Source organism: Saccopteryx leptura, chromosome 5 (genome assembly GCF_036850995.1).
Source record: "Saccopteryx leptura isolate mSacLep1 chromosome 5, mSacLep1_pri_phased_curated, whole genome shotgun sequence".
Classification (NCBI taxonomy): domain Eukaryota; kingdom Metazoa; phylum Chordata; class Mammalia; order Chiroptera; family Emballonuridae; genus Saccopteryx; species Saccopteryx leptura.
Window position 1 is genome coordinate 102,302,755 of NC_089507.1, and position 26,646 is coordinate 102,329,400.

Here is a 26,646-nt window from a genome sequence, read left to right on the forward strand (position 1 = left end):
AACTGAGAAGAAACAGATGAAGAAAAGTTCTTTGCCCTCCCCCAAATAGCCTAAATGAAGGACATATATTTATAAAGAAGTCCCCTTCCCCTCTCCACTAGGAAGGACAGAAATTAATCACCAGAGAAAACTCTTGGTAGAGTTGCTAAAACTAGCCCCATCTACCATTACTTCTCCCATTTATTTGCCTCCTCATAACTTGCCATCTTATAAATTCAAAGTCCTTTTCCTTTGTCTTGCTATTTCTCTAAAAATTTACTGTTCCATGGAAATCCAAGTTCTAACAACCCCTTTGAATAACACCTTGCCAAGTCCTCCTGTGTGTATATGCGATGCACTGCTCACATTAACAAATCTCTGTTTGCTCTTTTGAGCCAGTACCTTGTCACGGTGGAACCCAGCCAATGAACTAAGATATGTAAAGGAAAATTTCTTCCTCCTCTACACTGTACATGGATTGCCTCTAATCTAATTTTTCAAAATGCTGTTTTCTGGTCATTCAACATCTTCTTAGACACCTTCAATAGCTGCCCATAGCGATCCCAGTGCCTGCAAGTGGGTATTATTAGGGTGTGAGGCAGCAGAGTTGGGCCCTGTGTGAAGGCAGAGAAGGCACTCTGCACACCCCAATGAAGTGCAACAAAGACAAACACTGTACCGCTCAATAAAAATATAGGCCACAGGTTTGCAACCTTTGCTCAAAAGAGTAGAATCCAAAATTCTTAGTCTATCATTTCAAATTTTTCCATCAGTTGGTCTCACCCTAAATTTCCATTCTTAGCTGTTGCTGCTTGTCTGTTGAGAGCTTCTGATCCAGTGAAACTTAATGTCATTTTTCCTGTGCATAGCCTTCCTCTTATCCTCTGCGGGGCAGCTGTGTTAGGCTTGCTAGCTGTTTACCGGCTGCAAGCACTTTGCTTGATTAGTGAGTAAGCACCTGGCAGAGGCACGTGTGTATGGCCTATATAAGGCTATGGGTACTTGCGCTTGAGAGAGATGGGGGATTTTGGTGGGTGTATTGCCTGCCCGCCACTGTGAGGGGCCATTCTTGCTGTTGGTGTGCCCAAGAAGAGGTTTTCCCCTGCCTGTATGCTTGTCCGCCGTTGTGAGAATTTATTCAACAGAATGGCCCAACCCTTTCTGGCTCTGCAGTTTCTCTACCATCTGCCCGAATCCAATGTGAACCTGCTTGGCCTCGGCCACTGGCATTACATCCTCTAACCACCTGAAGTAGTCCAGCCATTCTGGGAGAACAGTTGAAATCCCACCTGCTCCCTGAGCCTATAGGACCAGCTCCCCCTCCTAGGAGAGCACCTGGCCTCAGGGATGTGTCTGGGTCTCATCTCCCAACTAGATCAGATGTTCAAAGGCAAAGACCAAGAGAAAGACTACAGAGTGGACCCATCTCCAGTGTTAGTGTCTGAAAGGCACTGAGCATCTTCTAAGAAATAGAATCTTATCATGGAAACAACAGCCCCCTAGTCCTGAGTGAGGACTGTGTCTCCAGGAGGAAAGCTGAGCATTTCCATGGCCTAACCACCAACAGGCAGATATAGACCAGGAGTTCTCCGGGCCAGTCAGTGGCTTCCACTTCCTGTCCACACAGCTCCCTCCCACCTGACTCACCGCTCATGCAGGCCTCATGCAGCGGGGAAGCTGTGTACAGGGGTGGGTTGACCTTGGCCCCATAGGAAAGCAAGAGCTTCACACACTCGATGCTGCCTGAGGCACAGGCATCGCAGAGCGGGGTACTGCCATCAATGTTCCGGGCATCCACCTCATGAGAGAAAGAAACAGGTGTTACAGGGCCAAGGGGAAAATGCACTCTCTCATCCTGAAATACATTCATCTGGGAAAACACACCTCTTATTTTTTCTAAAAAGTTCTTAGGTTTTGTAGTACGTGCCAAGGCACCATGCCAGGCAGGGGAGTTCACAGATCAAAGGAACTTGGATTGGGATTGCCTAGTAGCCTCTTAAGCAGGGCGTCGTTCTGTCTGGGACTCTTGTCTTTCTCGGGGAGGCTCTGCTCAGCCTTCCTCTCACCACCACTCCAACACCTAATACATGCAGCACAGAGAGAGCTCCAGGTTCCAGCTGAGGCAGGCATGGCATAAAATGGGCTTAACTCCAGCCTCGGCTAAGAGTCCCTGAAACTGTTTAACATGCCTCCTCTGGTTGGAAAATCATAAGGTAGGAAAAAAGCAGCTCCCCAACTGGCAGTCTGCTTAGAATTTGTCCAAATTCAGCTGCTGTCTGGGTACATGGTGAAGCTTGTTCCACTTCCTCTTGAACTGCCTTCACGGCCTAGCTTTGGGAAAGAGGAAGCGGTGCACCATTTTCCCTCTGCCCTCACCCCGAGCCCCGACGCCGTCCGCCCCTCTGCCCTCACCCCGAGCCCCGACGCCGTCCGCCCCTCTGCCCTCACCCCGAGCCCCGACGCCGTCCGCCCCTCTGCCCTCACCCCGAGCCCCGACGCCGTCCGCCCCTCTGCCCTCACCCCGAGCCTGAGCCCCGACGCCGTCCGCCCCTCCGCCCTCACCCTGAGCCCCGACGCCGTCCGCCCCTCTGCCCTCCCCCTGAGCCCCGACGCCGTCCGCCCCTCTGCCCTCACCCAGAGCCCCGAAGCCGTCCCCCCCTCTGCCCTCACCCTGAGCCCCGACGCCGTCCGCCCCTCTGCCCTCACCCTGAGCCCCGACGCCGTCCGCCCCGTGGTACCCAGGCCAGCCCTCCCGGCACACTGTGAAACATCCAGCAATTCTGCCAGCCAGAAAGCGCTGGGGGCTGGGATCGGTGTGGCATGAAAGCAGAAAATCAGATCAGAATCTTATTTTTCTTCCTTTTTACTGTATTTCCTCATGTATAAGACACACAGTTTTTGGAAAATTTGGGGTCTAAAAACTAGGTGCATCTTATACAGTGGTTGTAGATTTTTTATTTGCATTTCCCACTTTTTTGCGCTTGTTTTTGGGCTCATTGTTGAAGACAGTGATTCATTATCAGACATAGATGAGGACAAGCTAGTGGATGAGAGTTTTGACAGTGATGAGGAGTTGTATGAATTTTATGATGAATAAAACTTGAGTTCAATAACTTTATGTAATTTTTTTTCAAATTTCAGGCCCCAAACTTAAGGTGTGTCTTATCCATGGGGAAATACAGTACCTTTTTTCCAGAGAGCCATTCGCCAGCATCTCATTTAGTCACCCTGCTCTCTGAGCCCAAAAGCAACTCTTGAGCCAAGGCCCGGCCAGCCCTCCAGAGGTCCTGTGTTTGTGATGCACATGACCTGCCAGGCCCCTACCCAGTGCAGAGCAGGGCACTGCCTCCACCATTTTAGTAAAACTGCCTTCTCTTGACTTAAAACAGCCAAGTACATGACCACACTAACTGGTCCTAGTGTGCGGTTGACACAGAGACCTCCTCTCCCCTCCCTGGGCTCCCACACACCCCATTTCCTCCCTCCATTCCTGCTCGGTCTTCTGTACTGGTTTCCCATGTGCTTGCAAATCACAGAATGCAAATCCCAAACTCCTTATTTTCCTCCCTGTACATGTCCCTTGAGCTGGTTCCATCTATGTGCACAGCCACAGCCAGGCTCAATGGGTGTACAGGGCTGCTCACCTGGGCACCAGCAGCCAGCAGCAGCTGCACACACTGTGCCTGGCCCTGCAGACTGGCTGCATGCAGGGGTGTGATGGAGTCCACAGTGACCTGGTTGACACAGGCGCCACTCTCGATCAGCTGCCGCAGCTCCAGGGCCTCCCCACGATGGGCGGCCTCATGCACAGCGGTGCGCTCCACCCAGAAACCTGGAAAGGAAACAGACCTAGTGCTAAGGCCATGCCACTTCGATCCAGGTCAAATGAACACACACGCTAGTCCAGGGACCCTTGACAAAACCCAGACCCTGCGCATGATCATGTGATTGGTCTTTGGCAGTACTCAAGGGCCTTGCTTACCTTCTTGACCTATCTCCCACACTACCCCCAAAACCCCTCTCCCCAGTCACACTCGCAGTTCATCACTGACCCTGCTGTGTCACACCCAAGTCTCCTTGCCTGCATTCTTCTCTGCTTGGAATGCCCACCTTTGCCCTACCCCAATTGTCCATCCTGCAATCTCCCATTTAGACACCTACATACTCTACATGGTCCAAGTTGAAATATGTCCTTCTCTGGAAAACACTTCCTCCACATTCTGTGCACATACACACTCATTTACACTGCCCTGCTCCTTGCCTGGAAGAGCCTTGAAAGTAGGGACCAGGTGTTAGTGACTCAACTGTAATAAATTCCTCAGGATTTTATACATAAAAACATGTCAACTGCAAATACAGTTTTCTTTCTTCCTTTCTAATCTGAATAGTCTTATTTCTTTTCCTTGTCTAGTTGCCCCGGCTTAAACTTCTAGCACAATGTTAAACAAATTTGCTGAGAGCAAACAGCAGAGCCTGGTTCCCCGTCTTTGAGTGAAAGCCTTGTCTTTCAAAACTACAGGTGATGTTAGTGTGTGTTATTATAGACAACCTTTAAAAGGCTGAGGTCGTTCCCTTCTATTTCTAGTTTGCTGAATGCTTTTATCATGGAGGGTGCTGGATTTTGTCAAATACATTTTCTGCATCTATTGCAATAATTATGCCAGCTTTTTTCTAAATTACATCCAAATGGTGTATTACATTAATTGATTTTCTGATGTTAAACCTACCATGTGCCCTGGCCAGTTGGCTCAGTGGTAGAGCGTCGGCCTGGCGTGCAGGAGTCCTGAGTTCGATTCCCAGCCAGGGCACACAGGAGAAGCGCCCATCTGCTTCTCCACCACTCCCCCTCTCCTTCCTCTCTGTCTCTCTCTTCCCCTCCTGCAGCCGAGGCTCCATTGGAGCAAAGATGGCCCAGGCGCTGAGGATGGCTCTGTGGCCTCTGCCTCAGGCGCTAGAATGGCTCTGGATGCAACAGAGTGACGCCCCAGAGGGGCAGAGCATCGCCCCCTGGTGGGCATGCCAGGTGGATCCCGGTCGGGCGCATGTGGAAGTCTGACTGCCTCCCCATTTCCAGCTTCAGAAAAATGCAAAAAAACCCCAAAAAAACAACAACAACAAAAAACCTACCATGCATTTCTGGGATAAATCTCTCACTTGCTCATGGTGTCTAATACTTTTTATATGATGCTAGATTTGGATTTCTAGTCTTCCATTGAGAATTTTTGGGTCTATGTTCATAAGTGTCACTTTTTTGTGATTAATGTATTTTGTCTGGTTTTGGTATCAAGGAAATACTGGAATAAGTTGGGAAGTGTTCTCTCCTCTGCTAATTTTTGGAAGAATTAATTTATGAAGAATCGGTATTAAATCTGTCAATGTTGGCTCAAACTCATCTGTGAAGATATTTGGGCCCGGGCTCTCCTGTGTTAAGTTTTTTAGTTATTAGTTTAATCTCTTCATTTATTATAGGTCTATTCAGATTTTCTTTTTTATAAAATTTATTCATTTTTAGAGAGAGAGGTGAGAGAGAGAAGGGGGGAAAGAGCAGGAAGCATCAACTCCCCTATGTGCCTTGCAAAACCAGGCAAGCCCAGGGTTTTGAACCGGCAACCTCAGCATTCCTGACTGACGCTTTGTCCACTGCACCACCACAGGTATGGCTTAGATTTTCTCCATATTTTTTAAATGTTTTGGTAGTTTGTACATTGTACCTTTTTAGGAATCTGTCCACTCCATCCATGTTAACTAACTTGTTGGCGTATGATTTGTTATGGACTAAATTGTATCCACCCAAAATTCTTATGATGAAGCCCTAATCCCTAGTACCTCGGCATGTGACTATATTTGGAGATTGGGCTTTTACAGAAGTAATTAAGTTAGAGACCATTAGGGTGGTTCCTAATCAATCTGACTGAAGACTTTATAATAAAATGAGATTAGGACACAAAGAGAGACACTAGGGATGCTTCTGAACAGAGGAAAATTTTGTGGGGACACAGAAACAAGGTGTGCTGGCCAAGGAAAGAGGCCGCAAAGACACCAAACCTGCCAGCATCTTGGCCTTGGACATCCAGCCTCCAGATCGTGAGAACTAAGTTTCTGTTGTTTAAGCCACCCAGCCTGTGGTATTTCGGTATGGCAGCCTGTGGGGCCCCTGTGTTAGGCTTGCTCGTGGGGTTACCAGCTGCACTTTGCCTGATTGGTACATGAGTGCATGGCTGCGCCATGTGTGTATAGCCTGTATAAGGCTATGGGTGCTTGTGCTCGAGAGAGATTGTGGATTGTGGGTGGCAGGTTGCCTGCCCGCCACTGTGAGGGGCCATTCTTGCTGTTTGTGTGTCGGAGAAGAGGTTTTCTCCTGCCTGTGTGCTTGTCCATCATTGTGAGACTTTATTAAACAGAATAGCCCTAACGCTTTCTGGCTCTACAGTTTTTCTACTATCTGCCTGAATCCAATGGGTACCTGCCTAGCCTCGGCCACCAGCATTACACAGCTCAAGCTGACTAATACACAACTGTTCATACTAGTCCCTTGCAATACTTTAGTTTCTGTAAGGTCCATAGTAATGTCCCCTCTTTCATTCCTAATTTTGGTCATTTGAATCTTTTTTTTTTTCTTGGTCAGTTTAGTTAAAGGTTTGTCGATTTTGATGATCTTTTCAAAGAACCAACTTTTGATTTTGTGGATTTTCTATATTGTTTTCTGTTCTCTATTTCATTAATTTCCTCTCTTATCTTTATTTCTCTCCTTGTGTTTGCTTTAGGTTTAGTTTCCTCTTCTACCAGTGTCTTAAGATGAAAGGTTAGGTCATTGATTTGAGATATTTCCTTTTTGTAATACAGGTATTTACAACCATCAATTCCCTCTAAGTACTGCCTGAGCTGCATCTCATTAGTTTGGTGTGTTGTGTATTCATCTTCACTCACCTCAAACTATAATTATTTATTTTTGCATTTCAACCTCATAAAATCATATTGAACAGATACACATTAATTTGATATATAAACAAAGGCACTACCCCTATACCAAAATGGAGTAAAATTCTCTGAGTTTCTTATGCAATAGCTTACCTCTTCTCAACACTCCCTACCCCTCACCCACTTTCAGCCTAGAGAATGAGGTACACAGAACGCAGCACTCTTTAAGTTCCCCATGTCTTTAACCAATAGTGCTCACACTTGAGCACCAGCATCACCCGCAGGGCTAAGCCCTACCCCCAGAATTTATGAGTCTGCAGGTCTCAGGTGAGGGCTGAGAATTTGAATTTTTAACAAGCTCCCAGATGATGCCAATGCAGCTGGTCTGGAGACCACACTTTGAAAACCACAGAGTTAGACAATATTTTTCCCTCTGAATAGGGAAACTCTGCCTCTTTAACTCGCCCTCTCACCTCTTCCCCACTCGGTCTCCCCACTCATCTAGATAACCTGCTTGCACCTTTCTTGACTGAAATCCAACGGTTACTTTTTCCAGGAAGCCTTGCCCGCTGTACAACTCCCATGCACTCTGGGTTAGCAGGCCCTCCTTTGGGCCCCCTCAATAAATGCTGTCTTTAATATTTTACTCACCCCCCCAATTATACCTATCTATCTTGCCCACTAGCCAGAGAGTCTGTGTGATGCCATGAAATGGGGACTCAATTATGTGGGTTGGGGGAAACAAAGGGAGAGCTGAAATGCAGAGGAAGATTTAATCCCCACAAAATATATAAGCCAAGCTTATAGGACTTTCTACTTATCATCATAAGGAGGGGCCCAGTATGTATCCTAGCAGTAATGAACAGTCACCCACAGGCCTGCCCTGGGAGGTAACAAAAAGTGGCTATGGGTCACTTTAAAGGTAATCTAGGTGGAGTAACATCCACCTAGACAAGGACAGAACGAGCAGTTACAACCCTAAGAAGAGGAGAGCAGGGTGAGGCCCTAGGCCTTACAGCAGAAAGAGAAGTGCAGCTCAGGAAGGCTGGGTGCTGGGGAGGCCTGCAGCTACCCAGAGAGATGTGGCATCTTCCATTGTGGTGTACAAAGATGAGTAAGATGTGACAATAAGCAGTTCCCAGTCATGAGCAAGGGGGGATGTACAAATAATTCAAAACAACATGATGAAGCAAAGAAAAAAAAAGAAACCCCAAAATATAACAAAACAACAACAAAAAAACATGATGACGCAATACTGGAGAAATGTTTCAAGTTATAAGAACTTAGAAGCAAGAGCACCCAAGCATCCAGGGCCAGTAGGAAAGCATATGGATAAGACAGGCTGCAGTGAGTCTACGAAAAGCATCACTTGGTGGCTCCGTATTCCCAGCACCTGGTACAAAATATAGCTCAAAAAAGATGCTCCACTCACTTGTTGAATGAATAACTGAATGTATGAATGGAGGGAATTACTAAAAGAAATCATAAAGTCTAGACATAAAAAAAAACTTTTTTTAAGTGAAAGAAGAGGAGATAGCGAGACAGACTCCCTCATGTGCCCTGACTAGGATCGACCCAGCAACCTCTGTCTGGGGCCAGTGCTGGAATCAATCAAGCTATTTTTAGTGCCTGAGGCTGACGCATTCAAACCAACCAAGCTATCCTCAGCACCCGGGTCAACGTTCGAACCAATCGAGTCACTGGCTAAGGGAGGGGAAGAGCCACTATGGAAAAGAGTATTCTAGTTCTATTAACGAGCCTGACCAGGCAGTGGCACAGTGGATAGAGTGTTGGACTAGGATGCAGAAGACCCAGGTTCAAAATCCCGAGTCACTGGCCTGAGTGCAGGCTCATCTGGCGTGAGCACAGGCTCACCAGCTTGAGCATGGGGTCACTGGCTTGAGTGTGGAATCATGCACATGACCCCATGGTCACTGGCTTGAAGCCCAAGGCTGCTGGCTTAAGCAAGGGGTAACTTCTTTTGCTGTAGCCCCCCAGTTAAGGCACATGTGAGAAAGCAGTCAATGAACAACTAAAGTGCCACAACAAAGAATTGATGCTTCTCATCTCTCTCCCTTCCTGTCTGTCCCTATCTGTCCCTCTCTCTGTCTCTGTCACACAAAAAAAAAATTGTTAAAGATTTTACCATATGATCCAGGAATTCCACTTCTAGGTATATACCCAAAGGAACCAAAAGCAGAATGTTGAAGAGATACTGCACCCCCATGTTCACTACAGAATTATTCACAATAGCCAAGTGGAAGCAACCCAAGTGTCCATGGATAGATAAATGAACAGAGAAATGTGGTTTATCATGTAATGGAATATTATTCAGCCTTTAAAAAGGAGGGGAATTTTGTCACATGCTACACGAATGAACCTGGAGGACATTATCCTAAGTGAAATTTAAAAAGTCACAAAAAGACAAATACTTATATGACTCCACTCATGAGTCATTAAATTCGTACAGATAGAAAGTGGAACAGTGGTTGCCAGAGGGAGAGGAGAATTGGCAGTTTAACAGGTGCAGTTTCAGTGTTGCAAGAAGAAAAAGTTCTGGATATCTGTTGCACAACCATGTGTACATACGTAGTTAACACTACTGAACCACACACTTAAAATTTAGCATATTAACAATTTCTATTTTTTTTTACTACAATTAAAACTTTAAAAATTATTTTTGAAAAGAAAGGTAACAAAAAGATGGAAGAGTCCCTGGGGGTAAGGAGCTGATCACCTGCAGCTGGTGCCAACCACAGGCTGTCATAACAGGGGACAGTTAAAGTTGGGGGGATGGGAAGAGACTTCAACAGCCTTTGATGACTCCAGGAAGGGCTGAGAAGCAAAGAGAGTGGAGAACCACCTGTACACAGGAACGTGAGGGCTGCATGGTGCCTTACAGAGTTGTGTGAATGAGCACTGGCCCTCTGTGGAAAGCTCAGCTTTCCCTCAGTGAAAAGGTGGGGACTTATTAACCATAAAGCCAAAAGACACGTCTGCTTGCCATCAGTGAATAGAGCACAGAAAAGCACTCCACATTAGTCAGCCCACTGCCAAGCCTGAACTCAGACTTTGCTACTAGCCCTGTGCTTAAACCCCTGTTGTGACACGACAGCCCCGTCTCCCTGGGAGAGGGGCCACCCTGGAAATCTGAGCACCTCCCACTCTGACAAGTTCCCTCTGGGATGAGTATTTCCCCAAGTCCCAGCCCTGCCACTTAATTGGTTTCCTAGCTTCCCTTTTCCCATCACCCCCTGCCAGTCTCCCCATTCCTCCCCTGGGCCCCATCCCTTATCCCCTCCCTAATGCAGCTAAACCATAAGTAGGTCACTTGGGGCCTGCTCAGAACCCTTCAATTGCCCCCTTCTTCAGGATAAAATCCACACTCCTTTACAAGCCAGGTACACAAAGCCAGGTACACAGGCGCTCCAGGATGGAGTCCTGGCCTCTTTTCCCAGCCTTCCTTCCCCCTCCCCACCACCACCACCATCCACACACACACAACTGTCTCCAATTATACTGAACTTCACATAGCTCCCATAGGGTCTAGTGGGCCAGGCCTCGTGCCTTTGTGTTAGCTGTCCTTGTCTGAAACGCACCCCACAGCTCCCCATACCCCATCCTCTGCCTCAGTGAGTCAAGTCTTCCTCTCCCAATAAGACCCAGTTTCTCCTTCAGAAGCTTTTCAACATGCAGCCCACCCACCTACTCCCCTCGTTATGCCATCTCTGCACCGATAGCTGTGCACTCCCTCACACCTGGCCCTCATTTGCACTCTTCTGCCATCCTTCCTCAAGCATCTTTAGGATAGGATGAGCCTACCCTCTGGTTCCAGCACAGAGCCTGACACACAAGTATGGGACAGGTATGGAAAGAATAAATACAGAAGCAGGTTTGACTTGCCAGACGTCTTTCTCCTGCAGTTGGGGCCACCCTCCCTCCACTCCCTACCTGCCAAGGAAGGCCTCCTCCCCTGCCCCTCACAGGCCTGCCCAGCCCCTGGCACTGAGCCAGGCACTGGGCATCAATTAAATAGGAGTGTGTTGTAACACAGGCCAAGCTGCAGTCCTGGAAGAGCATCTGGGCACTTTGCTGCAGACTGATTGCTGCATCTCAGCTCATTCCTGCCTCTCGCCGATGCTTTGGTTTGAGGTCATGGTGCCACCTGTGTCATTCCTCACGTAGACCAAGCTCTTGAAGGGCTAAGTGAAGACCCTCCTTTTGAAAACTAGAAAAGTTTCAGCAATGTCATCTAGAAGTCTACTGCCAGACAACAGTTGGGGTTACCTAAGGAAGAATGACAGATGCTTGGGCACACATTTGCCACCTTCCTGCCTGACAGCATGACCTGACCGATTCAGATATGCACCCCTTGGGCTCCCAGCTCTGACACTATCTTTGCCTTAGCTTGGGCACTGATGCCTCACATCCAATGGCCCCAGGCCCAAGCCGTCTGTCGGAATTAAGAAGCCCTATCTGAATATTCAAGTGGTTCTGCATCAGCCTGCCCTGATGGGGACCGTATCTGGTGACCAAGGAGCCTCAGGAATTACCCAACACCTGTCTGTCACAGAGAGCTCTTTGATCTCGCGCAAGTTACCTACCCTTTCAAAGCCTCAGTTTTCTTACTTATAAAGTGGAGATGTTTTTACCTACCCCACAGGGTGGCTGTGGAAACTGAACTGGCACTACTTTGCACAATGCTCAGCCAACAGTAAGCACTCAATAAACGACAGACACTAGAACTGCGATGGGATCATTATCATCATTATAACTACTTCTGCTAGTCCTGTTGGGATCTTGGGTTCCAGCTCTATCATCTCTCCTTGTTCCTACCAGCTCACCAGAGCCAGCTGTTAAATATCCAAGATTTCTCCCACCCAGAAACCACTCAGGGCTCACAATCAGCCATGGTGTAGGTATTTACACCAGGAAAAGGAGCAAATCAGAATTTGTTTGTGTTCCTTTTCTTTTTCTTTTTGTCCATAGAACCACTTTACCAGCATCTCACTTACGGTAGTTATCCAGAGACCAGAATCCTGCTTTTAGAGCCCAAACAACAGTTCTTCAGCCAAGGGCCCACCAGCCCTCCCTGAAAGCCCGTGTCTCTGAGATGCACTGCCTTGCTACAAAAAGGTTCTTCTCTGCCACAGCTGCAGATTGAAAATAATCTGCCGGCTCTGGCATATATCCTTCTCCCAAATATCCCAGTAAACATTCTTGAAATGGGGGCAGAGTGAGATAGAAGGGAGGGCAGGCAATTTCTACAGAGAGTCCAGTGTGGGGGATGTAGCAGCCAAGAACCAACACTGAAGTCCCAGTGGAGATGGTATTCTGAGGCCTGCTCCCTGGGCTAACCTTCAGCTGTCAGGGGAAGTCAGAATTTCAGTGTGACTCATCCCACAAGGTCCCCAAAGGATGAGGATGTGAGCATAAAAGCTACCAATGAATTAAGAATTGAAAGGACCTTAGAAATCCTTTACAATCAACATGACTAGAAAAGCACAACAAAGTATAACTATCCCTCTAATAGTAAAGGAATAAAAAAGAAAAGGGTCATAAGCCCATAAGGACAAAGAAACCAGTAACTAAGGATGATAAAACCTACTCTGCAGGATGCTCTAAGAATCAAGGGTACAATATACATGAAGAGCCAGGCACAAAGGGAATGCTTAATTAATGGTGTTTATCACAACCACAAATTTTCTTTTAAGTGAGAGGAGAGGAGATAGTGAGGCAGACTCCCACATGAACCCCATCCAGGATAAACTGGCCACCCCATCTTGGGCCAGTGCTTGAGTACCGAGCTATTTTTAGTGCCTGAGGCTGTCGCACTCAGAACAACCCAGCTATCCTCAGCGCCTAGGGCCACACTTTAACCAATCAAGCCACTGGCTGTGGGAGGGGAAGAGGGAAAAAAAAGGGGAGGAGGAGGGGGAGAGAAGCAGATGGTTGCTTCTCCTATGTGCCCTGACCAGAAACCAACCCAGGACATCCATATGCCAGACGACAGCTCTATCCACTGAGCCACCGGCCAGGGAACAATCGCCAATTTTGAATAGTGCAGTCTGAATTAAAGTTTTAGTGTAGTGGAAATTAGCAATCTTTCATTCTCAAGGGAAAACAGAAGTCTTTATTTTCTATAAAGAAACCCTTTCTTAGGAATTGGGGTTGAATGTTCTGTTGCTGCAAGAGATTTTTCAGCAAGGTCTTTTTCAATATTTTAATTATGACTACCCAAAATATTGTTTGTCTATAAACATACAGTCAAATGGCCTTCAGTATGGTTTTAAATGAAACACAAAAGGTTACCTTCCTGTATGGACAAAGTAGTCAGTAAAAGAGGAAAAAAGAAAGTGAAAGAGAATAACTGAAAGCAAAAGAGAAAGAGAAAAGAAGTTAACATGGGTTACTAAGAAAAGAAAGACAGCCAGGAAGAAGAAATGGGGTATTAGGAGGAGGCAGCTCCTGAATAGCAGTGTAGTCCCTCTGTGGGCAGTCCTCCAGGAACACATTAGATCCCATCATCTCCTTCGTCACCCCTCCCCGCCTCCTCCTCCCCTAACCACAAAGCACAGAGGGCGAGGGCTTTGCATCCTAACCACTGTTACCGTCCATCTTCCCTATCTTAACCCAGGGATTTGGGTAAGTTTTTCATTTGAAATCATCTAAACATCAGTTCTTTTATCGTTGGCAAACACGTATCACAGGGCCGTTTAATGGAGAAAAGTGAAAGAATGATGTACAAGAGTTTGTAACTCACTATGTGTGATTTCTCTGAATATCTCCATTTGCCCTAAACTGGCTTCTATGGTTTGTTGGTTATATTTGTTGAAGTCCTTTTAAAGACCAAGCTTCAGGCTCTAAATATCTTTCCACCCATAAGAAAATGCCTGGTGGGGAGGTGGGTGGGGGCAAAGCTGCAGGGAGACTTAGAGGTGGTGACACTGAAGTCTACCAAGAGCCCCCAGTCCCCTGAGAGAGCCAGGTCCCTACCCAACTCCCTGATGAAATCAAATCAACAAGCCTACCTTCCAACATTCTCTGTGGTGCTTCTCACAAACACAAATGCAGAGCCAAGTTTATAGGAAAAGAAGAAAGATAAAAAATGAACAGAGGGCCCTGGCTGGTTGGCTCAGCGGTAGAGCGTCGGCCTGGCGTGCGGGGGACCCGGGTTCGATTCCCGGCCAGGGCACATAGGAGAAGCACCCATTTGCTTCTCCACCCCCCCCCCTTCCTCTCTGTCTCTCTCTTCCCCTCCCACAGCCAAGGCTCCATTGGAGCAAAGATGTCCCGGGAGCTGGGGATGGCTCCTTGGCCTCTGCCCCAGGCGCTAGAGTGGCTCTGGTCACGGCAGAGTGATGCCCCCAGAGGGGCAGAGCATCGCCCCCTGGTGGGCAGAGCGTCGCCCCTGGTGGGCGTGCCGGGTGGATCCCGGTGGGGCGCATGCGGGAGTCTGTCTGACTGTCTCTCCCCGTTTCCAGCTTCAGAAAAATACAAAAAAAAAAAAAAAAAATGAACAGAGAATAAGGAATTCTGAAGAAACCGGGTCAATGCAGGTTAAAACTTCTTAAAAACTATTTTAATACCTCAGAGGAGAGGAGAAAGATACTAAAACAATAGAAGGCTTTTTAAAGGAGAAGTCAGGGAATAAGAGCTTTTGGTAATAAAAATATAATAGCAAAAGTTAAAAACAAATCCAGTAAGAATTGAAAAATGAAGTTCAGAAAATCTAGAGAGTAGAATAAAATAATGAGGAGATGAAAAGTACAAAAATAATAGTAAGAAAAATACAGGTTACATTGAGGAAGTCTAAAATTCAACTAACAGAAGTGCCAAAAGGAGAAAAGAGAACTCTCAAAGATATCTGCCTTATGACCCAGTGATTCCACCTCTGAGAATTTATCCAAAGAAACCCAAAACACTAATTCAAAAGAATACATGCACCCCTGTATTCATTGCAGCATTATTTACAATTGCCAAGATTTGGAAGCAACCCAGGTGGCTATTAATAGATGAATGGATAAAAAAAAATCTATTTTTACTTACATAGTAGAATACTCCTCAGCCATAAAAAGAAGGAAATCTTACTTTTTGTGACAGTATAAATGGACCTGGAGAATATTATGCTAAGTGAAATAAGCCAATCGAAGAGCGACAAGTACCATATGATATCACTTACATGTGGAATCTAATGAACAAAATAAACTGACAGCAAAATAGAGACAGATTCATAGAGAGCAGGCTGACAACTGTCAGGGGTGTGGAGTTGCCTGAGGAGGGGGAAAGGATTGAGCAAGAAAGGACCAAAAAAAGAGAAAAAACTCACAGACACAGAATAACAGGGGTGGGGGATGGAGGAGGGAGGTATAGGGGACATAAATGGTGACAGACAGAGACTTGACTTGGGAGGTGAACACAATACAGTGCACAGATGATGTGCTGTGGAACTGAGCACCTGAAACCTGTATAATTTTGTTAACCAGTATCACCTCAATAAATTCAATTTAAAAAAGAAGTAATAACAATAAAAGAAATGTGTAAGAAAACAGCAGTAACTACAAAAGTAGAATTATAAATAAATTCAAATTACAAATGTTGAAAAATTAGCAAAATAAACCATAAGCTACTGTATGTAGTGAAAAAATAAAAAAGGGACAAAGCATAAATATATAAAATTAGAAGTAGTAAGAGGGAAAAATCTATTACAACAGAGAATTTTAAAAATCATGAGACCCATTTTGTACAAGTTTCTATTTTATATAATAAATTGTATGTTTTATACAATCTTGTATATTTATAAATATACAAGACCCATTTTATACAATAAATGTGTAAACTTAGATGAAGTTTTCCATAAAAAATTTTCTAATTTATTTTCTAGAAAAATGCAACTTAATGTGAAAACAAATGAAGGGAATCTCCTTAGAAATGGAGGTGAGGGCCCTGGCTGGTTGGCTCAGTGGTAGAATGTTGGCCCGGGATATGGATGTCCCAGGTTCGATTCCTGGTCAGGGCACACAGGAGAGGCAACCATCTGCTTCTGCTTCTCCACTCCTACTCCTATCCCTACCCCTACCCCTACCACTTCTCCCTCTCCTCTCCTCTCCTCTCCTCCCCTCCCCTCCCCTCCCCTCCCCTCCTCTCTTCTCTTCTCTTCTCTTCCAGCAGCCATGGCTCAATTGCCTAGAGCAAGTTAGCCCCAGGCACTGAGGATGGCTCCATGGCATCACTTCAGGCACTGAAATAGCTCAGTTGCTGAGCAACAGAGCAGCAGCCCAGATGAACAGAGAATCACCCTATAGGGGGCTTGCCAGGTGGATCCCAGTCAGGACGCATGCAGGAGTCTGTCTGTCTGCATCCCCACCTCTCATTTACTAAAAAAAAATTGTGGAGGTCCCACAATCTGTATCAGCAAGCTGGAGACCAAGGAAGCTGGTGCTGTAGTCCAATCCAAACCTGAAGGCCTGAGAACCAGGGGAGCCAGTGGTTTAAAGTCCCAATCTGACGACAGAATAAATGTAGATGTCCCAGCTCAGTAGTCAGGCAGAAAGCTAATATACCCTTCCTCCACCTCTTCGTTCTATTCAGGCCCCCGACAGACTGAATGAGGTCCACCCATAATGAGGAGGGTGATCTGCTTTACTGGGTCTACCAATCCAAATGCTAATCTCTTGCAAAAACACCCTCACAGACACCCCCAAGACAATGTTTTACCAGCTTCCTGGGAATCTGTTAGCCTAGCCAAGTTGACACATAAAATTAACTATCACATTTCTCATAAAACCCCTTCCTCCCAACCCACATACAAACAGGCACATACAGAAATTTTTTCTCTCTGCCTCCCCTCCTCTCAGTTAATAAGAAAAGGAAGGAAGGAAGGAAGGAAGAAAGGAAGGAAGGGAGGGAGGGAGGGAGGGAGGGAGGAAGGAAGGAAGGAAGGAAGGAAGGAAGGAAGGAAGGAAGGAAGGAAGGAAGGAAGGAAGGAAGGAAGGAAGGAAGGAAGGAGAAATGGAGGTGGGAAGACCTGAAGGGGAGCTCTCCTGCACTACTACTACTCCTTGTTCACAGACCTCAACTGGAAGAAGCTTGCTTTACTGCCCCAGCAGGAGGAAGGACATTTTCTCCTTGCTCAGCAGCAACCCATTAATGAACATCATCCCAACTCCTTTCTTTTCTCTATAAAAACAAGCCCCTCTCTTCTGTTTTCCCAATTTGCATATGGTTTTGCCATAGTTTGCAATCCTCAAGTTACAAGTCCTCTGCTATCCCCAAATAAACTCCTTTTGCTGGTAAAAATAATAATGATGATGAAATCAGAATGACATCTGATCCCTTAAAGCAGTTCTGGAGACTTGAGGGCAGCAACAATGCCTCCAAAATTCTGTGAGACAATGATTTCCATCACAGAATTCCCAGCCCAGCCAGGCTGCCAGTGAAGCGTGGAGATGGAATCAAGATATTTGGGAACAACAAGCAAGATCTCAAACAATTTGCTTCCTTGTGACTCTTTCTGGGGATATTCCTGGGACATATGTTCCATCAAAATGAGGGAGTTAAATCAAGAAAGAGGGAGATACAGGGTCTAGGACTCAATGTGGAAAAGAGGCAATGTAAATTCCCAGGACTTGGTGGAAGGAGGCTCCAGGCTGGCAGGTGGGCAGCAGCCTCAGGAGCACCCTATAAGGGTGGAGCAGGAAGGGGCAAGCTTCAGGGGTTATGTCCCCAAGTCATCCACAAAAAAGACAGTGGAATGGGTAGGTTACCTGAGGTGCCTGAGCAGACTGAGAGGCAGACTGAGAGACAGCCTGGGGATGAATTAGTAATTGTGTATATAGAAAACTAAATAAATAGAACAGAACGGTTGGTACCACCAAAAAAAGCAAAACGTTATACAAAAAGTGAAATATAATCCTAGTATAGCAAGAGGTGTAGCTGTGGACAATATTCACAGTCATAATAATGTGAATGCCCAGATACTGCTTTAAACAAAAACAAAAAACTATCAAAAAAAGGCAATTATATTACAGGATCCTGGAGGGAAATGTATAGAAATGGAGAAACACCAAGTGGACAAGGGATTCATCTTCCTTAATAGGATGTCTGCGCCTGACCTGTGGTGGCACAATGGGATAAAGCGTCGACCTGGAACACTGAGGTCGCTGGTTCAAAACCTTAGGCTTGCCTGGTCAAGGCACATATGGGAGTTGATGCTTCCTGCTCCTCCCCCTTCTCTCTGTCTCTGTCTCTCTCTCTCTCACTCCTCTCTCTCTAAAAAAATCAGTAAATAAAAAATATTAAAAAAAAAAATTTTTTTTAAAAAAATAGGATGTCTGCAAGGAGAGTAAAGTTTTGAAAGTCAGGAAATCACATTTTCAGTACACTTACTAGACAAACGGAGGTAAACCAGATAAAGAGCTAAAAGAGTTGCAGTAGTTGTTTCTATGTAGTGGGAACTGAGGAGAGTCGAGGTGGGGATTGGAGGAAGACAAAAATGTTTCATGGTAAGTCTCGTGGTTCCATTTAATTTTTTAAACTACATATAGTATTACATCTATAATTTAAATATAAATAAGAAATCATTTATAATCTCTCACTTAACCCATTTTAGAAAACAAATTGCCTAAGATGACACAGTATAGGAATCCCTGCTTCTCAAACCACACACCAGGCTCATGCATGTGTGTTTGTGTGTGTCCCATATCTAGAAACTGGTCCATCTAGACATGGGACATATTTCCTGTCCCAATGCAAAACCAAAATCACTTAGAGCCATTCAGCATCTCTGGGATTCTTAGCTCTGGCTCCTAATAAACTTGTTAAATATACTCCAGCCCAAATAGGACATAATGGTTTCTGACTCTGCCTTCCTAAGCCATCAAAGTCAAATTCTCAAAGCTTGACCACTCACAAACATCTAATGGATTTCACTGCCCTTTTTTTTTTTTTTTTTTTTTTTTTTTTCTGAAGCTGGAAACGGGGAGAGACAGTCAGACTCCCGCATGCGCCCGACCGGGATCCACCCGGCACGCCCACCAGGGGGCGACGCTCTGCCCACCAGGGGGCGATGCTCTGCCCCTCCAGGGCGTCGCTCTTTTGCCACCAGAGCCACTCTAGCGCCTGGGGCAGAGGCCAAGGAGCCATCCCCAGCTCCTGGGCCATCTTTGCTCCAATGAGCCTTGGCTGCGGGAGGGGAAGAGAGAGACAGAGAGGAAGGAAGGGGGGGGGGGGGGGTGGAGAAGCAAATGGGCGCTTCTCCTATGTGACCTGGCCGGGAATTGAACCTGGGTCCCCCGTACGCCAGGCCGACACTCTACCGCTGAGCAAACCGGCCAGGGCACTTTTTTTACATATATACAAAACACACAGGTAACTTCAAGTTAGAACCATTTCTTCCTGTTCATTTTTCCAGTGGGTTCTGAGTGATCCTTTATATCACTGCATGTGTGATATTCATTGACCCCTGAACACCCCTCCCCTGGCAGGCCACCATTTTTGGCACTTCAGGGGCTTTTATACACAGAATGTAACATTAGCTTTAGAGCCCCCTTCCCGTATAATTCTGTCCTCCGGAACCATGCAATGAAATTCACCTCACACAGTGGGGAACTCCTTATAAAAGTCCCTTTTGGTATTTGACTTGCTGTAAGTACCTTTGAATGAGGACCCAAACTACCCAACCCACACAGAATTCTGTGTTATAGCAGGATGCGTGCGTGTGTCTGTGATGTATTAAGAATACACTGCTTGAATTGCAACCATCATGGAACAGGTGAGCTCTCTCTAATCTACCTTCTGAACATCTGTTAGCCTCAGCAGGTGGAAGAGGCCATTTTGAATGGCAGGGATATTAAAATGCTGGGGAGCAAAGCAGAGTTCAGAGCATTGACTTAAAAGTATTTTCTCAGCTTTTGCCTACTAGTACCCTAATCTCCATCTACACTTAACACTGGCCATGAAGGGACAGGTGTGTCATGTGCCTCCTGATGTGATTGACATACAAAGGACCCATCACTCCCCTGGTAATCCTGTCAAAAATGTATAACTCAAATCTAATCATGAGGTAACATCATATAAACTCAAATTCAGAAATATTCTACAAAATAACTGGTGATTTTGGATAGGCAATTCAGAGAATTTAAATTATCTTATCACTTCTATAAATTCTGCTCCTTAAAATACTGTTAGTGATTTGAGCATCTCCAAAGACCTACTCTTCAACCTTTGCCTCAATACACTGCTTTAGACTACAATTTGGTGCTGTTTAAATCTTTAGAAAGGTAGACCCGGGAAGGAAAACATTTTCCTCATCCCTTCTTTCTATCTGTTTCTATCAGATTACACTGATGAAATTCTCGGTTGATGTTAGCACTTACCTTTGTTTTCACTTCATCAATACAAGTTGGAAAGTAAAGCTTTTAAAACAAAAATATGTATACTCGTTTCCAAAGGTGAGTCCCAGGAAGGCAGACTAAGGAACAAAATGATCCAAAAAAACGAGAAGCGGAAGGCCATGGAATTCCTCAGCCAGAATTTCACAAAACAACCTTATCAGCTTCTCAAGAGTTGTGAATTTGCTGAACATACAAATCATTATAAAGAAAAATACAGTGTGTCCATAAAGTCATGGTGCACTTTTCACCGGTCACAGGAAAGCAACAGAAGACGATAGAAATGTGAAATCTGCACCAAATAAAAGGAAAACCCTCCCAGTTTCTGTAGGATGATGTGGCAGCATGTGCGCATGCGCAGATGATGACGTAACACCGTGTATACAGCGGAGCAGCCCACAGCCATGCCAGTCAAGATGTGGATGGTACAGAGGAAAGTTCAGTGTGTTCTGTGGCTCGCTAAATTCGAATCCGTGACCAAAGTGCAACGTGAATATCGGCGCGTTTATAACGAAGCGCCACCACATAGGAATAACATTACTTGGTGGGATAAGCAGTTGAAGGAAACCGGCAGTTTGGTGGAGAAACCCCGTTCTGGTAGGCCATCAGTCAGTGACAAGTCTGTAGAGGCTATATGGGATAGCTACCTAAGGAGCCCTAAAAAATCTGTGCGTGAGCCCACATTGAACTGCACTGAATAGGTATGAAACTGGGAGAGTTTTCCTTTTATTTGGTGCAGATTTCACATTTCTATCATCTTCTGTTGCTTTCCTGTGACCGGTCAAAAGTGCACCATGACTTTACAGACACTGTGTGTGTGTGTGTGTGTGTGTGTGTGTGTATTTTTTTTTTATCCTGCCTGTTAATTTAGATAGACACTGCCCTTTTTTATTCCCAATTCATTACTTTGCACTTTTATGCCCAAATTCATTATAAGTCAGTACAGATGGGGCAACATGAGAGTCCACTCCTAGAACTTGGAAAAGGATTACCCTCTTCATAAGTAAGACTTAGTAAGAAGAACAGGAATGATAATCCATTGCAGATGCAACTCATCCCAACAAATGGGCTGAAAACAACACTCAAGGAAAAAGATTTGGAAAGAAAACCCAAGTGACTGGCTGTCTCCTAGGGACAACACTGTAACTTTTCCACAGCGAGCTTCTACAGAGCAGCAAACTAACTGGTAAACTTCCTGCTTGGTACACAGGGTCTCCACCAAAGATGACTCTAATTAACAAAGAAGCTTAAATCTCTCACCATATTGTGCCATTCAGACCAATTTCATTGTACTTATTCAATTCTGTACTAAAAATGTATCCCTTTTTTGCTGACAAGTTTGGGGTTGCTTTACCTTCACTCCATTTCCCTCCCTGCTTTCAAAGAACTGTTCCAGATTTGCTTAAATTTTTCAGAATGCAGTAGGCCAAGACTTCCTCTACTTCAGTGGTTCTCAACTTTGGTTGTGTGTTAGAATCACCTGAGGCACTTTTAAAATGTATGGTAGCCAAGCTGTACTCCAGAACAATTTCTTTTTTTTGTATTTTTTTCCCCTTAGTGAGAAGCGGGGGAGAGACAGACAGATAAACTCCCGCATGCGCCCGACCAGGATCCAGTCAGCATGCCCACCAGGGTGCGATGCTCGGCCCATCTGGGGCGTTGCTCTGCTGCAATCATAGCTGTTCTAGCGCCTGAAGCAGAGACCATGGAGCCATCCTCAGCACCCGGGCCAACTTTGCTCCAGTGGAGCCTTGGCTGCAGGAGACGAAGAAAGAGATAGAGAGAAAGGAGAGGGGGAAGGGTGGAGAAGCAGATGGGCGCTTCTCCTGTGTGCCCTGGCTGGGAATCAAACCCGGGACTTCCACACGCCAGGCTGATGCTCTAACACTGAGCCCACTGGCCAGGGTCAACCCCAGGACAATGAAATCTATGTCTATGGGTATGGGATCCAGGCATCAGCATTTTTTAAAGATCCTCAGGTCATTCCAATATGCAGCCAGCCAAGACTGGAAATGTTGTTCAGATATATCTCTATTGTGGGAAAGCACTGCCTTTACATTCCACTGTGTCCTGGAACCAGCTTCCCAGAACAGCTAACTGTTCTTTCTTCTTTCCTCCTGAAGTACTTTTTCTGTCTAGCCCGACACCTGGCTTGTATGTACTGGAAACTTCCTGCTTGGTACACGGGATCTCCACCAAAGATGACTCTAATTAACAAAGAAGCTTAAATCTCTCACCATATTGTGCCATTCAGACCAATTTCATTGTACTTATTCAATTCTGTACTAAAAATGTATCTCTTTTTTGCTGACAAGTTTGGGGTTGCTTTACCTTCACTCCATTTGCTTCTCCACCCTTAATCCCCAGCTGAAGAAACTCCCAACCCCTCCTCATTCTCCTAGACAGCAAAATTATCCAAAAAATTACATTTGTTTGTACTCTAGACTGCAACCACTACCAGCCACAGTGACTGACTCAGAGTCCCAATCGATGTTAAAACTATCCTAAATGGATTTCCTTCAGATGTTTTTGTTAGCAGTACAACACAGTGCCCAGAGGTTTTTCCATTAAGGAAACTTTCTAGAGAGTTCTAGAATGCAGCTTTCACTAAGGCAGAAACAGAAACACAATTTAAGAACACTTAAAGTTGACTTCACAGACAGGGTACTGATTATCTACATTTCTCCAGGTGCTTTCAATACAGCTGTATTTTTAAAAAATCAAATTCCGCAGACACAACAGGAGGATGAACTTGCACTGGGATGCTCCTAGTTGTGGACCCCTGAGCCAAATACATTTCTCACAGCAGGAAAGACCACATGGTACAATGCAGAGAGGACTAGTATTTGATAAAGTACTCCCAGATCTCCTGAGATACCCACAGCAGACATGTTTGTCCAGTCACAAAACCAGGCCAGCTCCTTAGGTAACCCTACAAATCAATTAGAGATAGATCTATTTGATGGGAACAGTGTGAACCTTTTAATGTAATACAAGCAACAACCGAAAAAACACTCAAAACCCCACCTGAATTTAAACCTCAGCTTTGCTTCTTTCCAGCTGTATGAACTCAGTTTTGTCTTAAATTATCAACAATAATGACTGTTGAACAGCTCTCCCAGGGCCTGTAGCTAGTGCCCGGCATATACTAATCTAGAAGCTCAATGGCTCTTAGTGCCGTCCAGAGCTGCCTCTCCTTTGTCTCTCTCTCCATCTCATCTTCTGAACCCTGTAAGCAATGAATTATGTTTAGAGTTCTTGGCTAAGAATAACTAAAGAACTCAGCAGTTCTTGCTTAGAACCCAAACTGCCTGAGGCCTCCTTTCATCTCCTGCCAGCCTTTTACTTCCACATCAGAAGTTCTCGAGGATGGACACTGAGTATGGGGATCACTTTTTAAACTTTGCAAATAGACATTTACTTGGATCAATAACAATCTGTATTACATTTGCTAAGTTATAAACATCAAATTCAGTTTAGGATGTGACTTGCCCTAAATTCTTTGTACTATTGACAAGGCCATATTGTAAGACTGCAATCTTTATCTCTGTGACGTGTTAACAACTAGAAAACTGCCTGACTGCTGGTGGCACAGTGGATAGAGCATTGATTTGGGATGCTGAGGTCCCAGGTTCAAAAGCTTGAGACCACCAGCTTGAGCATGGGCTCATCCAGCTTGAGCATGCAGGGTCACTGACTTGAACATAGGATTATCGCCATGATCTCATGGTTGCTGGCTTGAGCCCAAAGGTTGTGGCTTGAGCCCAAGGTCACTGGGTTGAGCCCAAGGTCGTTGGCTTGAGCAAGGGGTCACCGGCTCTGCTTAAGACCCCAGGTCAAGGCACATATGAGAAGCAATCAATGAACAACTACAGTGACACTGCTCATCTCTCCCTTCCTCTCTCTCTCAAATAAACAAATAAATAATAAAAACTGGAAACCTTACATACTTTGGTTGGAATACATCACACACAACAGAATTTGAGATCAGAATGTTAAAACACCCCTACGACGGGCCTATACTCCTGCTGGGATAGTAGCTTTGTTTTGAATTCAACACCTTCACCTTATTCATTAGTATTTTTTTTTTTTTTAAAGAAAGAGGGAGTATTTTTTTTTAATTTTTTTTATTTTATTTATTCATTTTAGAGAGGAGAGAGAGGGAGTGAGAGAGAGAGGAGAGAGAGAGGAGGGAGGAGATGGAAGCATCAACTCCCATATGTGCCTTGACCAGGCAAGCCCAGGGTTTCGAACCGGCGACCTCTTCATTAGTATTGAGAATAGAAATGTCAGCAGAACATATGTTGGAGAAATATATTAAAATAGTCAAAAATATCCACAACCAAAAAAAAAAAAAATACCCACAACCCCAGCAGCTGAACAACCATTAGTTTAGAACAGCGGTTCTCAACCTGTGGGTCGCGACCCCAGCGGGGTCGCCTAAAGCCATCGGAAAATATATAATACATATCAGGTATTTACATTCCGAATCATAACTGTAGCAAAATTTGAAGTAGCCACCAAAATTATTTTTTGGTTTGGGGTCACCGCAACATGAGGAACTGTATTGCGGGGTCACGGCATTAGAAAGGTTGAGAACCACTGGTTTAGAATGTGCTTTTCTTCTAAAGATACATTCCTTAAACTCTGTAGAAAGTCATGCTCAGAAGTTTCTGTGCTACTGAATGCCCTATATTAATTAAAATATTAAAATATGTGTTTAAATAGGCCTCCATGATCAGGTGTTCATTGCTTATTTAGTTGATCCAATCAAATACAGATGCATTGGCAGGGTCAAAGTCTTGTGTCTGCCTGGGACGGAATGCCAAGTAAAAACAGATAATTACTAAAATGCTTTTGATCATGTTGAAGTTGGCTTCTTTTGCAAAATCAATTAAACTATCTTCTAAACTTCTAATTTAGCTTAAGTAATTCCTCTTAAGCTAAATTACCTTCAAGACTTCTCACTTTTAATCTCATTACTGTATTCACCAGTGTAGAAATACTTCAGATTTTCTTTTCAGGTTTTCAAAGTGCTTTCACTGCTTATTTTATTTACCATAATCTTACTTTGTAGGAAAGAAAGTTAGACTCCAGAAAAGAATATCTCTTTGCCTTCAAAGGGATATTCTTGAGTATCCCAAAAGGTAAGAAATAATCAGTGCAGAGCCAAGAATGCATTTTTTACAGTGTGACAAACTGTCACAGGGTGCATTCTCTTTCTGGAGCTGATTCTTCAGCTCCTACCCTGGGTTCATACCAGAGGGGTCCTACGAATGGTCTCTCATGGGCATGTCCTAGGTTATCCTCCAACTTAGCCATGACTACCCACCCCTCCCCCACCCCGCATCTTCCTGAAGGTTGCCAGAGCTCCGGTGTTGGGTCTGCAGTTCAGAAGTCCCACTACTGTCGCGTCACAATGATGACCAGCCTGCAAAGCTCTGGCGGGTTACAAGGGCACAGAAACCACGTCTGAAAGCACGGGATCGCCGGATCCCATTCTTTAAGGACATGGCCCTCCGACCCGGGCCCGCCAAACCACCGCAGACGACGCATTCAGAGGGCGCATCACTGATCTCAAAGCCAATGTTGTCGCAGGCGCCTCTTCAGTCTCCGAGACCCAGTTCTGGCGGTCCTCACTCTTTTGCCAGCCCCTCAGCTCCGTATTCCCTGTGCCCGAGCCCGGAGCCCGCAACAGCCTCAGTGTCCCGCACGTACCTACGTCGCCCAGGAAGCAGCCGTCCGCGGTCCAGGGTTCCATGCCGCTTGCTGCCGCGCGCCCCCGGCGCCGATTGCGGGTGACTCGCGGTGCCGGTGACAAGGGCCTCCTGCCGAGATGGCCGCGAGTGCCGGGAGTTGTAGTTTCCCGGTCCTGCTGGCGCGCCTCACGAAACTCGAGGCCAGCGCCGCGTCGTGGTCATCTACGTCCAGTTCCGCTCTCGCCGCTGCCTCGCTTTGCTGGGCAAAACATATGTCCGTGTGCAAAATATGTGTCCACGTGCAAAACGTACCCGTGTGTCCGAGTGTTCATGTGACCAAGTCCAAAATAGGTGCCTTGTACAAAACATGTATCTATGTGTACATGTGCAAAACGTGCCCAGCTGCCAAAACTCACTACCATCCTTTGTATTGATGGCACTCAGTAAAGCCCCAGAGTTTAATTTTAAAGCTGAACTTCCTAATTGGAGATGAGGTACTTACTCCCTGTTTCATCTTTGAGGAGGTCATAAATTCCATATCGTTTACATTCATTAAAAAAAAAAGACAACAACAAAAAAAAAAACACGCCTTTCCAAGACTCATGAGGGAAGTGAGACCCTGTTTCCAACTGACTCCAAGTTGACAACTAGAGCTTTTT

General features: G+C 45.4%; 1 protein-coding gene across 2 annotated transcripts in view; it reads right to left on the reverse strand.

The window, feature by feature from the left end:
- ASB13 (ankyrin repeat and SOCS box containing 13) overlaps positions 1 to 26,245 on the reverse strand; it is a 51,927-nt gene extending 25,682 nt beyond the window's left edge. For both annotated transcript variants that reach the window (XR_010751504.1, XM_066384713.1), the window contains exons 1-3: positions 26,007 to 26,245; positions 3,624 to 3,811; positions 1,627 to 1,777 (exon numbers count right to left, since the gene is read on the reverse strand). Coding sequence is in view for 1 of the 2 variants with exons in the window: in XM_066384713.1 (XP_066240810.1) it covers positions 1,627 to 1,777; positions 3,624 to 3,811; positions 26,007 to 26,049 (382 nt within the window). In the remaining variant the exon portion in view is untranslated. The remainder of the gene's footprint in view (positions 1 to 1,626; positions 1,778 to 3,623; positions 3,812 to 26,006) is intronic.
- Between the last annotated feature and the right edge of the window lie 401 nt (positions 26,246 to 26,646).